The sequence below is a fragment of the Parasteatoda tepidariorum genome, chromosome 2 (assembly GCF_982258835.1).
Source record: "Parasteatoda tepidariorum strain Cologne lab strain chromosome 2, Ptep-v5.0, whole genome shotgun sequence".
NCBI classification, from domain to species: Eukaryota; Metazoa; Arthropoda; class Arachnida; order Araneae; family Theridiidae; genus Parasteatoda; species Parasteatoda tepidariorum.
Genome location: NC_141756.1, coordinates 114129005 through 114146313, shown reverse-complemented (window position 1 = coordinate 114146313; position 17309 = coordinate 114129005). Strand labels below are relative to the sequence as shown.

Genomic DNA, 17309 nt, shown 5'->3' with positions numbered 1-17309 from the left:
GTTGGTTGCATGCAACATTTATACATTAAGTTACTGTTACAAATGAAGAACAGTAAAAGATCTTCATATCATAAAACTTGAAATGAAAAGCTTTGTATTTTATTGAATTTTGCATTATATAGATCATTTCTTACATTGTTAAATTACCTTCAAAACAGAGCATTAGTAATTTTTTTACAGTCTTTAAATAACTAGAAACTCATTTTACTATTCATTGTTAAATTATCAGTAAGATATTCAGAAAAACAAAATTATCTATAAGAATTATCTACTAATTCAAAAATAAATAATTTATTGAAATATCCATAACAAAAAAAAATAATAAATGAAAGTACCACTTGATAAATTTTTAAAAATATATTTGTAGGGGTAAGAACTAAAAAAATGTATATCACTGGTCCAAAAGACCAACAAATAAATAAAAGATGTTGCTAATTAGTACACACTTTCATTCGTCAGTAAAAAAAAAAAAAAAAAGATTAAAACAAGAAACTTAAAATAACATAGGATCCCTTTTTATTAATTGCTGGTTCAGGAGACCACTAACAATATTTTATGGTGGTTTGAGTCAAATTTGATAGGTTTCAGACCGTTTCTTTCAAGTCTTGAATCAGTTACATTTTATGACTTAAACGTTTACAATGAATAAGTGAAAATAAAAATTATATGTGCAGGGGCCTGTCTAGGTTTTTTTTGAAAGGAACCTATTTTCTGAAAAATTAAGACATAATTTGCGAAAATTAAAAATTATTTTAAAAAATCAGCACAAAAATATGGTAAAGTAAGAAAATATTTTCAAATATTGTCACTGCAAATAAAAATCATTTATGACTGGTAAATTTCTACATTTTTCCTCATATATTCTAAAATAATTTTGCTATGGTGAAATTTTGGCCTTAAAATTGTATCCAAGTTTATAAATCCATAAAAATCACTGTCCATAGTTAAAATTCAACTTGATTTTAATAAAAACATGCATTTAACCAGGGGTCTGTCTAGGGAAATTTTACTACCGTTTAGTAGTACTTTCACAAATTCAACTTTAGTAAAAATGGTTGTTTCACAAAATACTTCTTCTTAAAATTTTATTTTTGTATCCCATAAGAAACGATAAATCCAAATATTTACCATATTTTGTGTTGATTGTTTAATTTAATTTCTAATTTTTCACGAATGATGTCTAAATTTTCACAAAATAGGTACCTCTCAGAAAAACCTAGACAGATCCCAGATTTAACAGTACCAGCACTAAAAGTTATTTTCATTACGAGAACATTTTCGACTAGGTCATAGAGAAAATAGTTTCACAGAGAAAAAAAAGTTTCATAAAACATAAAGGTCTGTTAGAATAAATTTACTATAGTGTTTAAGATAATGTTCGAATGTTTAGAATAATGTTTGAATTTGGACTTCCTGTACAGTTTATAGAGAGAGAACCTCGTCGTTTAATTTTTAAAAAAACTCAGTGAAGAAAAGGCTCGTTTTGATATGGTGTAAGCAATCTGTTAGGCTTACCACATTGCAATATCTGATCAAACATGGGCTGCCTTTTCGTAAAAGACAGCTGACGGAAAAGCTCCTCGTTTCATAGATTGCAATGAGAACAGGCTTTGCAAGAGAACTTGCTTTTTTTTAAAGTATTTTGTGAAACTACCGTTTTTCCTAAAGTTGAATTTGTGAAGGAACCGCTAAATGGTAAATTTACTCTGGACAGACCCCTTTGAATAAATTTCCTTTAAAATTTCAGAATTAGAAATCTGATTTTCTTAAAACACACCTGTATAATTACTTCAATATTTCCAAATTTACCCTGGACTGCCCCCCAATGTGATGTTGAATACAATTTATAATACCAGGGGTCTGTTTAGAAGAAATTTGGGTCCGTTAACGGACCCTTCACAAAATATCTTTTCATAAAAACGGACCCTTTGCAAAATATTTTAACTTAAAAACGGACCCTTCAGAAAATAATTTATCTTTTAATCGGACCCTTCACAAATTTGTTTATCTTCATTTTTGTTTTGTTAATTGAATAAACCCTTCCCAGGAAGTGGGGGGAAGAAAGACAGATGTAAACGAACTAAATTTTGTCTTCGGCAGACACTTCTTCCTTTATTCGTCCTAAATGAATATTCTGCGTTCAACAGTATAGGCTAAATACCAAATATTTGTATGTTGCATCGCTAATTTAGTAGCTGCAATTGCTATTTATATTTTTAATTATAATTTTACAGTGTTGAGCATAATCTTGTATGTCTTTACAATCTAAAAACTCCTTGAAAAAGTTTTTTTTGCAACAACGGACCCTATTTCCACAAATTCCCAGAAGCGGACCCTGGTTGAAAGATTCTTATATATTTTATTCGTTTATTTTATATTCACAAATTACAAGTAATTTTTTCACAATTTTACAAAAACGGACCTTTTACAAAATGTCAGGACAGACCCCTGAATACTCCTTCTTGTTGATATTTTAAACATTTTTGAAGTTGAGGGTAAGAGAATGGCAGTCTTTTTCAGCGGTGTTTTCTAATTTCCTAAGAATTATGTTTTTTTTACGGTTTTTAGACATTTGCTGTTTCCTGAGATTTAAGGGCCAGTGTATTTCAGTTCTAAAGTCTTAACAGTAATTTTATCTTGCAGTGGAAAAGGTGTAAATCTTCTTATATTATGGATCACTTTGTAGATTGAAGCAATAAATTAAATTCAAAGCTTACCCTCTCAATCTTGTGCCATTTGGTAGGACTTTCTCAACTCCACCCAACAATAAACATAATATCGCTTTCTTAATATATTCATTCCCATGAATTGAAGGAGCAAGAGAATGGGCTAATATGTCAAAAACATTCTGAAATTAAAAAAAAATAAATCAAATCACACTTAACTATAAGCATACAAATCAAAAATTAAATCAATTAACTTAATATAATATACATTTCCTTTACCAATATTAATATTTTTTTTTGTTTCATATTTTTGTAAAATACTGATCAAATGTAACAGTGAAACATAGGTAATAACTTTGCTAAGTTTTTAAATTATATGTTTTAAATAATTTTTTTGCAACTCTAAAAACTAAATGATGCTTAAAATAAGAAAGCATTTTTAATATAAAAGTAAAGCATTCGGCAAAAGCCTATTATTGGACAAAGGGATGATAGTTCTTAAGGTTCCATAATTTTGTTAAAAACTAATTACCCCAATATAATATATTTTTTTTACCAATATTAATGTGTCTTTTTGTTTCATATTTTTGGAAAATATTGATCAAATATATGAGTCAGAAACACAGTAAAACACAAATAACTTTGCTCAGATTCTTAATTATCCACGTCAAATAATTTTCTTGCAGTTTCTAAAAAGTAACTGATGCTTAAAATAAGAAAGCAAATAAAGTAATGCATTCTAGCAAAAGCCCATTATTGGACATAATAGCTGCAATTTTATCAAAAAGGCTATGATTGCAACTTTGTATAGTATTGTGCTCAATGCCGTTTTTACCCCTCAAACGAGCTGGTACATGTTGATCTGAACCTGGGTGCCTTCCAGTTATTGCCAGGGATAAAGCCTCAGTAATTATCAATGCATACAAATTCTTAAATTCGTGTTTTAACCACTAAGCTATATCAACAAAGTTTATTTAAAAGCAGTAATTTTAGATAAAGTTGCTTTATTTATGTAATATGATGCATTTCTCTTTCATGTGTTGTTGGTTTCTTTCAGCATAACTTATATGATTATTTGTGACAGGGATACAGCGATGGTGACTCAGAGGTTAGCGCACTGAAAACTGAAGTGTCACTATAAAGGACTGGGGTTCAATCTTCAGTAGCATCTTGAAGCCCATCCAACTTAAAATCAATGGGTACCAACTTGTCTGGGAAGTGAAGGCGGTCTGCCAAAAAACATTGCCACAATTATGCCATCGGTCATGAAGTAGTGCAGGGGTTCCCACTCAATTTCCAAAAAAAAATTCCCTGACTTTTTCAGGTGTACTAGGTAAATTTCAATGAAAATTGGAACAATTTTTTCATCAGAAAACTTTCAATTAATTAGTAATGTTAAATATTAGATTTTCTGCATAAAAAAGTATTATTAAATGAGGAAGGGAACATTTCAGTTTGACTAAAATGTGGAATTTTCACAACAAATAATAGCAATCGATGCTAACATCAATTAATTCTAATCTCAATAACTGATTGCTGTTACAGACAATTTTAAGACTGGTTATTTTCCAGGTATGATATCAAAACATTCCGCGTTTTTGTAAAAAGTTGCAACATTCCCGGACTATTCCCTGATTTTAGTAATTAAATTAAACTTCCCTGACAATACCAGGTTTTCCCTGTACTCCCAGACCTGTGGGAACCCTGGTAGTGGAGCCGTAATCTCTATGACCCCATGGGCAACAACAGTTGTGGGAATGTTCTATATATTTGTGACATGCATAGCAAGCAGAAATTAATTATATTATTTAAGAGATAAAGAATATTCCAACTTAAATAAATTGAATTAATATCGGAACAGGTTTTCCAGCATGAATTTTATATCAAAATTATCACAAAAATGACTGACTAAGCATATTTATTAGATGGTTGATATTTCAGAAAAGAGGATTGTCATTCATTACCTTTTGTTTAGAAAATTTTTTGCACTTCTTGACATCATCCACAGAAATTTGGGGAGACACTTCTTTACTCAAGAGTTGAATGTTGTTAGCAATTAAAATAGTCCTGTTGAAATAACAATTTATATATGAAATAGAAATCTTGCACTTGCTAAATATATATTTAAAAAAATAACAAATCTTAATTATCATTTCTCTAAAAATAAATTTTAGTATAATTTACAAGTGGTAGTTACGATTGGATAGAAGAGAGTTCAATTGCACAAAAGATGATAGTGGTTTTATATGTATATATATAGACACGAGTGGTTGTGGGCCAACAAAAAACTCCTGAAAATTACTTGAGTAAAATCATTAATGATGCATTTCAAATAATTAATGTCTTCTTAAATTTAAATCATAGATATTTTAAAAATAAGAAATTCTAAATAAATTATATGCAGCATAATTTAAATGAAATAAGTTTACTTTTATGTCTAATCACATTTATTATCCTAAAAGAAAAAATATCTACAAATGAAAAGGATGCCAATTATAAATTCTAGTTCGAATATTTCTAAATAAAATATACAAGAATTTTAAGATATAAATATGATTGATGATTTCTTAAAACTTCTAGACCTTGAATTTCCGGAAAGTTCCACATTGCAGTTAGCGATAAATTCGAATTTTTTCCGGAGCATAATCATCTCTGTATATGTATATATTACTAAATACAGTTTAGCAATAAAATATATATTGATAAACTGTATTGGCATGATTTTCGGTTTCAATATGTAACTGTAGTAACAAGTAGCTACTAGTGGTGGCTATGTACACTTAAACGAAGTTTTGCTATCAATACAGAATTCCAGTAACTGCAAACTTAGATGGTTAGACTGCCGAATGATTAATCAGCGCTCATTATAGATAATTGATAAGACCATTTATTTTTATCTATTAAAATTTTAATAAATATGAATATTTTCTTTTAACTATGTACACTTTTAGAAGAAGCAAAATACTTTATGAAGATTTTAAATATTCAGTGAAAAGCTTGAATTTGGGAAAGTAAAGCTGAATCCCAGTAACAATTTGAGCAGAAAAATGTATATCCCTATACTATTCAGTAGAGCACTATTAAGTAAGTGACAATAATGATTAAATATGGAGAAAACTGTTACTAACTTATTAAACTCAGATTTAAGTGTTCTAACTTACTAAGGTTTAAATGCATTCTAAAATAAATTTGTTAATTTGTTTTAAAAAATGTTGTAGTAAATAATCATTCTTTGAAGGAAAAAAATTAATCATTGTAATAAAACATTGAGGATTAGTAACACTATTAAGAAAGTTGTTAAAACAAATAATGCTCACTAGGTTGATTTCTCATGTATATATAATATCATTTCAACAGCTCTACTCAATTATTGTAATTTAAAGCACTATCATATAGATTTATACATGAAATACGATGAGATGAATGAAGTGAGATGTTTTAAATTATAATAGATGAATTATAATTTAAAACATCTCAATGTTTTCAATGAAACTTCTTTTTATTTTAATTATAAAAACATTAACAATACTATGAGCTCAAATCAAACATAGCTAGTTAATAAACTATAAACATATAAAAATATTTTTGGGTTAGTGCAAGAACAATCAATATTTCCTAAAAAAGGCACGAAATCAAACTAAATTTGTTCTAATTTTCAGCACTGTGTAAAAATTCTAATCAATTGAAAGTCATTAAGGAAACAAACAAAAAATTGCTTTGTTATAATTAATGACATGTAAAACAAAGGATTTCAGCTAAGTTTTCTAACTAATCTTTAAATTACCAAAAATTTGACAATTGAGGATCTTGCCTTAAGCCTTAAATATCAAAAGGCAATATGAGCAAACCTGAAAGTTCCGGTAGTGTATCCCATTTTTTTACTTGGTAAGCATCGAAACATTCCAACTACTTGAACCCTATCTCCAGGTTTGCATTTATCAACCAAATCATTGTCTGCAATTATATCAACATTTCTAGGAAGTTGACCAGCGGGAGCTTTCTCAGGCATTTCTTGAATCGAAAAGGTTTGATGATTCTTATATACTGAAAGACCATATTCAGTTTCCAAAAGATTGCCATCCTCATCCTATAAAAACAATAAAATAAGTATAAAGAACTTCAACTCCATAAGTTTGAATGACAAAAAGAGGAAATTTCAATTAATTTTTGAGTGATAGTATGAATTTTCATGTTCATTCACAGTTGAAATCTTAATGGGAGAGATTGACTTTTGATAGGTTAATGAAGAGGTGAGGAGGTTATTTTAAGTTATATATCTGACTTAAAAACATATTATTGTCATACTCATAATATAAAGGATGTAAAAGTTTGTTAAATTAAATAATTATTGAATTAAATAACCATAAAAAATCAATAAGCTTATAGAATTTTCTTTGAGTAAACAAGTTTTATAATTTGGTATGTAATTTTTGAGATTACGGCTATTAGTTTTAGGGATATGTACGGAACAAAATCTACAAAAAGAAAAATAAGAGCTTAAACTTTTAATTGGTCTTCTCACTAACTTCAGTAAAAAGTCACATACCCGAAGTCTAAAAGTCTGTTACCAGAAGGTTTTTTTCCGGACACTTATTAACAATGAAAATAAACAAAACTCTTTTCCCCTTTCAAAAAAAAAATTTAATCCTTGCAATCTATCCAAAAATAATATGCAGGTACGAGAATCCTTCTCTTTTTCTTTAGATTTTTACCCGACTTGCGATTTTTGCTCACTTTTAATCCATTTTCACTATAATCACAAAAAGAAAATTTGGAAATCATGAAAATGAAATTTGGCATTTGATAACAGAGCTAAAAAAAATTCGTATTTTTCTCGCATAAAAGGAATATTACTGCTACGAGTTACACGCTTAATATCAGGTGCGCAAAAGCTTTCAGGGCTTCAAGTGGCAAAACATGGTTTTGGAGCATCTTTGGAGCAACAAAAAAGCAATTTTGGAGCATATTTAATAAATAGAATTAAAAGAAGAATTTAATAACAAGAATTTTTAATTTTGTCCATTAATAACATATCTTATTTTTTACACTTTTTTGAAGGTCCCTGCATTAACAAATTAAGTTTCTTTTTGGTACCTTCCAATGCTGTTAAATATTCTGCTATCCTCGACTTAGCCTCAGATAAGAGGATCCGTCCGCTTTCTATAATCGACATGTCTTTATTATTTTACCCATCTTTAATATTTTTTCAGCTGCGGCTAAGAGATCTTGAGAAGCCTTCAATTTTTTTTGCAAATCAATTTCAGCAGCTTTCAATCTGCTTTCCTCAGTTTCAGTGTTTCTTGCTTTCTTTTTTCTCAACCTCTAGTCGAGCAGAATAATTTTTAAATGCTGCACGAGCCACTTTAATCATATCTTTGTCAACTTAAAAGTTATTTAAACCCCTATTTTGTTGATATGTGACACAACTTCTCTCAAACCATTAACACTATGCAAATTTAAACTTGCCTTATTGTCAAGTAGCTTTTTGTTCACACTTAAACCTCTTTCAACATCGGCATTCCCATGTGGTACGCACAATAGAGCTTTGTTATAAGAGGATATTTGATATTTCCCAAATTATCTTTCTTCACAAAATAGTTTTTCCAAAACACATCAATTTGTGCATATTCATTTGAGTCAGAAGAATAACCTTCTGGTTCCCCATGTAACCTTGCCCCCTTCATCTAGTAACAAAGATGCCTCTCCAGGTTTTATAATGGATGGGGTTACTGTTGCCAGATATCTTATTGACTTAATAGAAGTTTCTTCCATTCTCATTACAGGATGCAACACTTTAAGAGGGCACAGTAACCTATTTTTTAGAGGCAATGCTTTTAATAAATGTTTTGTGCATGCCAAGTAAAAAGATCTGACACCTAAATACATAATTTTTTTTCTGAAGAAGATAAGGATGTCATCACCTTTGTGGTATCTAGTCCAACATCTATTAAATTTGAATTTTGCCAAATTTCTGCATTTTCTACATCCAATGATTTTAAGTCCTTTCCTGACAAACATGAAAATCAAAACTCTTTAAAAAAACGCCCCAACAATGCTTTAACTAGGAACACCATTTCATCATACAGCAAGTGAATCAATGGTGTTTCAGTGTGGAAAAGACCTAAAAATTTATTTAATATTGCCGAAATATTAAAAAAAAATTTGATAAATTCAACATTGAGTGGCTCATACTATTTTTTAAATTAATAATTACTTTATTTAATTCTGTAAAAGGTAATTCAAAACTCTAATTAATTTAACTATTATTTAAGGTTATCGAGTGTAATTTTATTAAAATTTAAATAAATGTTATTTGTAATAGTATATTCAACACAACATTAACAAGATTAATATTGATCATACCAAATTTATAAAAATATGTAAAGAATTAAGCAAATTAAGAAAACTTTAATAAATTTATATTACAAATGTAAATTAGTGAATGGCCCCTAATAAATTTTTATTAAAATTGGTTACTTATAAAGTACTGCATTAATGAAATGATTAAAAAAAATTAAATAATTTTTAAATGCAAATACAATGAGTATTGAAGCTAAAAAAAATTTTTCAGAAGTAAATTATTATATTGTCCCTACACTCATAATATTTAGCAAATCTGTGATAATTAAAATTTTTTATATTAGTTGTTTTAAATCAAATCATTAAGAGATGAATTAAAGTATTTTTGAATGACAAATCTGAAAAACATAAGATTTTTTGCTGCATTTAAAATATTGAAAACCCCTCTCTTCATACTTATTTAAAATCTTGCCTCTAAATATTATTAAGTTATTTCCTAAAACAAAATAAGAGCACTGAAAATTTTGAAGGTAATAATACAATAATAAAATGCAATAAGTAAAAAAAAAAAAATTTTTTTTAAAAAGTAACAAAGTAAAATAATTGTTTAAAAACAATCTGCAATTAGTGGATGGTCCCTCAGATAAAAAATTTAAGTTATGAAACTCAATTAGTTCTTATCCTTATTTAATCTTATCGTTATCTAATTACATGAATAAAACGGAGATAGAAAGTTTGAGGTTATGAAGCTTTGTGATTCTTGACTGTTCTGAGGATCAACATGAAATTATGTACTTAGTGGATGGTCCCCTAGTTAATTCAAGGATCATGGTACTAATCTATAAATAGAATAGCGCAAGAAGGCCATTAGCTTTCCATTGACGAAGACGATGGTACATCAATAACGATGAAATCAACAAGAGAAAAAATTTTCTTTTGCTATTAAAATTTGGCAATGTTTAGTTGGTCCCCAAAACATTTTTGGCGCAGATTCGGCGCAAATTTAACATAAAATGTCGTTTCTGCGCAGTAATGCGCCAATATACCGATTTGGCGCAAAATGCGCTATATGCGCAGCACTTGAAGCCCTGAGCTTTTCAATTTTAAGAAAATTGCAAATTCGAAATGAAATAGTGACGACCGATGCGACATCAATAAAGTTATTTTTTTCTGCTTCGTTAGAATTGACTTATAATATTTGTCCTCATTTAATATATTTGGTCTCAATATTTTTATCTGTAAGTTAAATCTATTTATTAATATTGATAGTTGAATCTATTTACTAATATCAGCTTCTTTTCATTTAACTTAGATTAATACTAACCTTTAATCATTATGGGGTAATAAAATTAGTTTTATTACTACATATATAGATGGTAATTTTTATCGTGTACCATAGCATGAACTATATAATTTAAAGTTAGATTTTTTTCTTAAGCTTGTCACTATATTAAGGTTTTTGAAAACTAAATAAATACCTAGGTGGTCTTATTGGACCACTTCATTTTCAATATTAGTGTGAATTTTACAAATAATAATTATAATACCAACTTCTTTTAACTTATAGGAACAGAGTCAACTAGTCACAGCCAGAGTATTACTAACCAGAGTTAAGACAAATTTCCACTCTGTCAACATTTGTCTCGAAATTAATAATTTACCCCTTCCTTTAATTTAAAAAAAGAAAAGAAAACATTTTTACCTTAGTTGGGTAAACAGAACTACTAGGATATGCATCATACGTAGTTAAATCAGTGTAACGCCTCTCCATAGTTTTAGCTGTGGCTGGGCAATAATGAACACTTCTGACAATCTTGGGACGAACAATGGAGCCTTTAAAAATAGAAAAAAATTAATGTAAGGAAGAGTTATCATAAAACTATCAGTGATTTCAATGGTAATTTATTTCTTTTGAAGGACTAGATGATATCTACTTCTTAGTTTGAATGCTTGCACAGCTTTCACTAAATGGAAATTTTAAAAAATTAATGTTGTGGCCAACTTATAATTTTTTCCCTAAAATTCTGAAAATTTGAGGTTAAACGCTTATGCAACAATTGTATTCTTAAAACTATTATTGAGTAAAGTTGAACAGAATATTCTTTTGAATATAATTTGCCTGATAGCTTTAGTATCATCACAAGAGCGATTATACACATTGAATAACTAAAAGCATGAAGGCTAATACAATAGCAGCTTTTAAAAATAAATAATTGACATAGTGAAATTATATTGAAATAAATCTTGTCTTTAGGCTATAAATATTTGACCATCAACAAGAAAATTAATTACAGTTACTTCAAAAAAGAAATGATTTCATGTAATTTAATAAAACAAACAATTGTACAAAAAAAGCAATAGAACTTACACTTTGTAACAATTCCTTCAACACAAACCACATTACCCAAATAACTAGAAACAAGTGTTCTTGGAGTAACATGTCTAGAGCCAAAACTAAAAGAAATTCACTACGTCAAAATAATATTTAAAAAATTAAAAATACACTACTATTATTCATAAAAAAATAAAATAGATTACTTATGATAACCATATCACAGACATGCACAACAGTTTTGGAAAAAAAAAGGGAGCTGAAATTTGCATGGTAACAAAACTTTAGAATAAGTCTTTAAAATTATTAATTAAATTATGATAAAAATTACACTTTAAAGGAATTATTATTATACAATATAAATCAAACAAAAAAAAGTATTTTATTAACATAATCAATAATTGCACTTTAAATTATAATATTCTACTTTTGTTGTTTCAAAACTTATTAAAATCTCAATCGGAATAATTTATTAATGAGAAATAATCTAAAAAATTTAAATATTTTTGAAAACGACAATTTTGATTATAGTTTTTAATTAAGTGTTACAGTTTTTAAGGCAACTAAACAGTCTTTGAAAAAAATGTTAATTAGGATAAGTGCACAAATAAAATTTTTCTTATTTTTAAAAATTCTTATATATATCTAACTAAATACAAAACATAATGCAAAAACACTTTCTAATATTTTACACAATCACGATAAAATTAATAGTTAAAGAACACTTTTCTTAATTTCAGATACCACCATAAAATCTTTTTATGTACAATTTTAAAGTTATTCAATATAGAGTTATTTTACTTTTTTTAATTAATAATTATTTAATTCAATTACATATTATAAATAATTTTAATTCAAAAGTAAAATTAGTTAAAACTTTATTTTAAAAAAGTTATTGGATTTTTTTTTTTTTTTGGATTTGGAAAAAAATTTTTTTTTTAGAAAAGTATACTCAACAAGAAACATTTACAATATTACTGACCATAGTGATGTAGAGTGTATAGACAAATGTGCAGAGAGAGAGAGAGAGAGAGCAAAATAATACATTCATATTACAACAGTAAAAAGTAAATAAGTGAATGGTTCCCTATTAAACATTTTACGGATATTTGTAATTTGAAGTGACTAAATAATTATAAAATGTTTAAAAAAAAATGTAAAAATTCGGTAATTTCAAAATGAAATAACAACGAGTATTGGTGATAAGCATTTTGGACTGAACTTAATTTTTATAGACCTTACATTCATTATATTTTACAGCTGTATTCATCATATCTAACTGAAATAATTGATATTTTAGTCAAATGATAAAGAGATCAATTATATTATTTAAAATTATGAAGTCTGAATTGATTCTTAAATACATTTTCTAAAATGTTAAAGTCTCTCTCAATTCATAATTTTTTTTAAAAAACCTTGCTCCTGAAATGTTTCTATTCTTTTTAATTTCTACAAAATAACTAGAGTACAGAAATTTTAATAACAAATTCAGATAATGAGACTAAAATAAAGAGCCTAAAATATTTTATACATTTAGTAAACTATCCTTTAAGAACAACAGTTAAAAAATCTCAATTCATGCATAGATAAAACATTTTTATTCATTCATATAAAAATAAATAACCATTCATAAATTAATCGTACAATAAAGAAAAATAATAAAAATCTTAAAGTAACACTATAAATAATAAGTTTTAAAAAATACTTTTCTTCTGGGAAAAAAAAAGACTTTAAAAAAAAAATCAGAAAATGGCACTTTTTATCTTAATTTTTATATCTTCTGAATTTTATGAATACATGTAAAGTTTAAAAGATTATATGTTAAGAAGTAATATTACATATAATATACATATGTTAAAAGTAAAGTTTTCATCTTTTAAAAAGTTTTAACAAGGAAGATTATACAAATAAATAGTCTAAAATTTAGCGTTTTTCATCCCAATTATAAGTCAGAAAAAATTGATACAAAAAAAGCATTTTCTTGTGGAAATTAAAGAAAATACTCTTTCATATAAATAAACAAGAAAACAACACATAACAGATAAAAATAAATGTAAAAAAACAAGCTCATTGCTACTCAATTAATCAAGTTATTTTTTTTTCTCTTCAAGAAATAGCAAAAATAAAAGTATTTGAAATATGAATTTTATAGGAAATATTAAATTTTCTATAAAAACGTACTCTGCTTTGTTGCAATCGCAGCAGGGAGTTCTTGACTTTTAGTCTGGAGGAATTCTCTTCCAAGCCGATCAAGTTCTTTATTAAATCAAATAACAAAAAGGGGGAAGCTTTATAATTGTTGACTGTTATGGACCAGCATGAAAATACTTAATTAGTGAATGATTCGTAAATCAAGTTCAAGGATTGTGGTATGTACTAATGTACAAATAGAACGCGCAGGAATGTTATCAGCATACCAGAGTTTGCTTAAATTGGAATTGTTTAAATCGGATTCAAATACACTGTAAGAACCTTGATTTATGATTAAAAAACTTTATAAATGTTAAATCAATATTAAAACTATATTATAACAATATTTTAGAAGCTCTAAGTAAAACAACTTTTCCTTATAATATATAGCTTTGAATGCATAGCAAGCATTTTGAAACAAATGCATGATTGAAATTTAAAGACTAGATGAAATAAAGAATTTAAAGAATACTTTAACTACTAAAACAAAATTTCAATTAGCAAACCTTGATTTTAATTTAAAATTGTGCTTTCTTTTTTTTTTATATTAAAATATTCATTTTTAATCCTATATCAAAATAGATAAGTTAAGCAAAAATTTTTTTTTTAAAAATCTATGCACTCATTGGAATTTATTTTTACAAAATTTCTTAAGAGAAAATCTGATAATGTTGAAGATACTGTAAACATATTATGAGAAAAAAAATACTTATTGATAAAAGAGACAGCACAATTCTAATACTGGGTTATTTAATTTAATGACACAGACTATATAAAAAAAAATTTACAAAATTTTCAGGTTTCACATTTCCTAAGCGATTGCGCAGTTTAGATTGTACTGTACTATCAATAAATATAAATAAAAAAAATTATTTAAATCAATGATTTTTTTCAAAAAAATCATTTGATTTAAATCAACAAACTCTGCAGCATACCTATTATAAAGAGTTACAAAAGAAAAAATTAACAAGAAGAAATAAGTAAAGTTCATCTTGCTATTAGGAAAAAAAGATTTAGCAACGTTTAATTGATTCTAATGATAAAAAAATTCAAGAAATTTCTTTTTATTTCAAAAGGCAGAAGATGAAGCTTCAAAACAAAAATCTCTTGCAAAATGCAGCAGAGCTGTATGCAATTGCAAGAATTATATCCACTAAATTTAGCTTAGTACACATGCATGAGGACCATCTAACACGTAAAATAACAACAGCTTGCACACAATATAAACATCGGTACAAAGAAATAAACTACGAAAATGTAGAATGGAATGTAGCAAAATAATGCCCTGTGTAATTCTTGACAACAATCGTCATGCGGAAAAAAATCTAATTTTTAAAAAGCAAAAATTAAGCACTTCTTACAAACATCTCTTGAAAAAAGCACTATTAAGGGCTTTTTAAAAAACAAAAATAAACACCTTACAATACTTTTGAGAAATGCTATTCATCATGTTATCTCTATCATTCAATTTTTTTTTAAATCTTTTAAAAAGAAAACATAAGAATATGACACATTTATAAAATTTGAGTGAAACAGGTAAATAAAATACTTTAATCACTTGAACAATTTGTGGATGGCTTTTTAGCTTAATAAATCAAATTTCAGAAATTTTTCAACTATTAAGTTTATGAAGGATATTGGACAAAAATAAAGTGATTCTGTAGAAAAGTAACACATCTGTATATTAATACTGAAAATATAACAATTGATTATTAATTTACCTTCCTTCAAGTGCAATAAAAAACTCTTCTATATCTTTGGCATAGCTCGGATCAGCAGCTGAAATCAATTCTTTTAAGGCTCTTTGAAATGCCACAAACTCTTCAAAAGAAGAATTCAACAGGCTAGAAAATAAAACATAATTATTTTACTAATTTACAGGAAGTTGCATAAGAACGTGTAATGAGGACAACATAAGAACATTATGAGGTAGAACAATATATATAAGCAAACATAAGAACAATACGAAGATAGTAACATAAGAGCATTATGAAGACAACATAAGAGCATTATGATTATAACATAAAATTAGGATGACAAGAAATAAGTTTATTACTACAATAATGGGTAATCACTATAAAAGAAAAACATTTCTAATAAAATTAGGACCTTTGACATCTGACAGGATTCTTTTTTCGCAGGTCATTTACGTTTATCAGCATTCGTCTTCCTTTCCTCAATATTAAGTCTTTAGCAAGTTGACTATAAACACCTTGGTCACTCTAAATTAAGAAAGGAAATTTGAAAAATTAATAACAAGTTTAACATTAAAAAAAATCAAAGGATAAAAAAGAAAACAAAGAAAAATTTAATACTTATAAGTTTCAAAGTATTATTTTCTTCAATTACAGGGTGCGTAGCCAAATTTTTTTAACAAAAATTAAGCACCTTTTACGTAATTTTTCAGCACTAAAAAAATATTTTTAAGCACTATATACAATAACAAAATAATTTTCAAAGAATTTAAATGATCATGATAAAATAACTAGTCTCTGACAAAGAACTCTTATTTTTGATTAGCCACCACAAAAATATAGAGAAATTTTTAGGTTCTATTTCAAGGGGGAAAAATGAAGCCTAAAATTGAGAATATTGTGCAAAATGTAGCAGAACTGCACATGAGAGGGCAAAACTCTCACCGAACCCAGCTCAGTATACAAACTTGCAGACCCACAAGTATTTCATCAAACTTGTAAAACAACTAAAAGCACCTATAAGGGCTTTCAAGAAACGAAAATAGGCACCTTTAAGCCCTTTTTAAAAATGCTACACACTATGAATTACCTAAACATAATATCAAGACATTGAGAGTGTTATTTAGTAACACAAAATTTATAAATATTAAAAAATAGGTCTTAGTGCTAAATTAAAAAGGTCAAAACAAAAATAAACGGGGGGAAATTTGCAAACTATCTAATCAAGTGAGATACATTTTTGATACATTTTTAAACTGAATCAGTAAGATCAATAAAAAACATATAATATTTTAACATTTAAAATAATTTTAAGTATTAAGATGTGTTTGATGATTTATGTGTTATGTAATTTTGACTTAGATGCTTTTAAATGTTAGTAAAGATTACTTTGTCTTTAGAGATTTCCACTAGAGTAATCAATTCTACGAAACAGAAAAACTTAAAAAATTAGAATAGTTAGATATGATAAAAAATTTAAGTAAAATTGATTGCATTTAATAAACTTATGACACAATAGCAGTAAAGAGTATTCTTTGAGTGTGAACTATTTAAAAGAAGTTTAATTTATCAATAATAAAATTACGAGCAATTTTATTCTAAGAAACATAATACTAAATTTAAAAAAATAGAAATTTAGCATACATTTTACAATCAAGTTAATAGTTAAAATTAGTTATGGCAATGATATATACAAAAACTCAACTTGGGAAGAATTTATAAACAGTCTTTTACATAATAAGCAAACAATACTAAAAATCTAATTATGAAGCAAAAAGTGAACTATAGGAATAAAAGGCATTAATAATACTGTACATCATCATCCAAAAAGTCAAGGTACTCCTTTTGAATATCTCTTAAGCGTTGATCAATATCAATATCAGCCATTTTTTAAAGAAAAATAATAAAACTTTAAGTAGGGATATTGAAAATTTAAAGAGCAATTAGTGTCAAACAAAAGGAACTGGACATAACAAAAACAGATATCGGGAGCTTCGACTTCGCGCCAAATCAGATAAAGTTGAGAAGTTGATGTTCCTGCTACTTAATTTATATTTGGTATTTTAAGCGATTCTTCATTGCAACAAAAACAAGTAGTTTAAAACGTTGTTTTAAGGATTTTACAAA

The 17309-nt window shown here is 27.0% G+C and overlaps 1 protein-coding gene across 1 annotated transcript in view; it reads right to left on the bottom strand.

Moving 5' to 3' along the window:
* Positions 1-17295, bottom strand: part of Mcm3 (minichromosome maintenance 3) — a 43666-nt gene extending 26371 nt beyond the window's left edge. The window contains exons 1-8 of the mRNA XM_087158079.1: positions 16998-17295; positions 15598-15710; positions 15210-15332; positions 11335-11420; positions 10669-10799; positions 6515-6753; positions 4631-4733; positions 2718-2848 (exon numbers count right to left, since the gene is read on the bottom strand). Coding sequence (XP_087014205.1) covers positions 2718-2848; positions 4631-4733; positions 6515-6753; positions 10669-10799; positions 11335-11420; positions 15210-15332; positions 15598-15710; positions 16998-17069 — 998 coding nt within the window. The 5' untranslated portion in view covers positions 17070-17295. The remainder of the gene's footprint in view (positions 1-2717; positions 2849-4630; positions 4734-6514; positions 6754-10668; positions 10800-11334; positions 11421-15209; positions 15333-15597; positions 15711-16997) is intronic.
* Between the last annotated feature and the right edge of the window lie 14 nt (positions 17296-17309).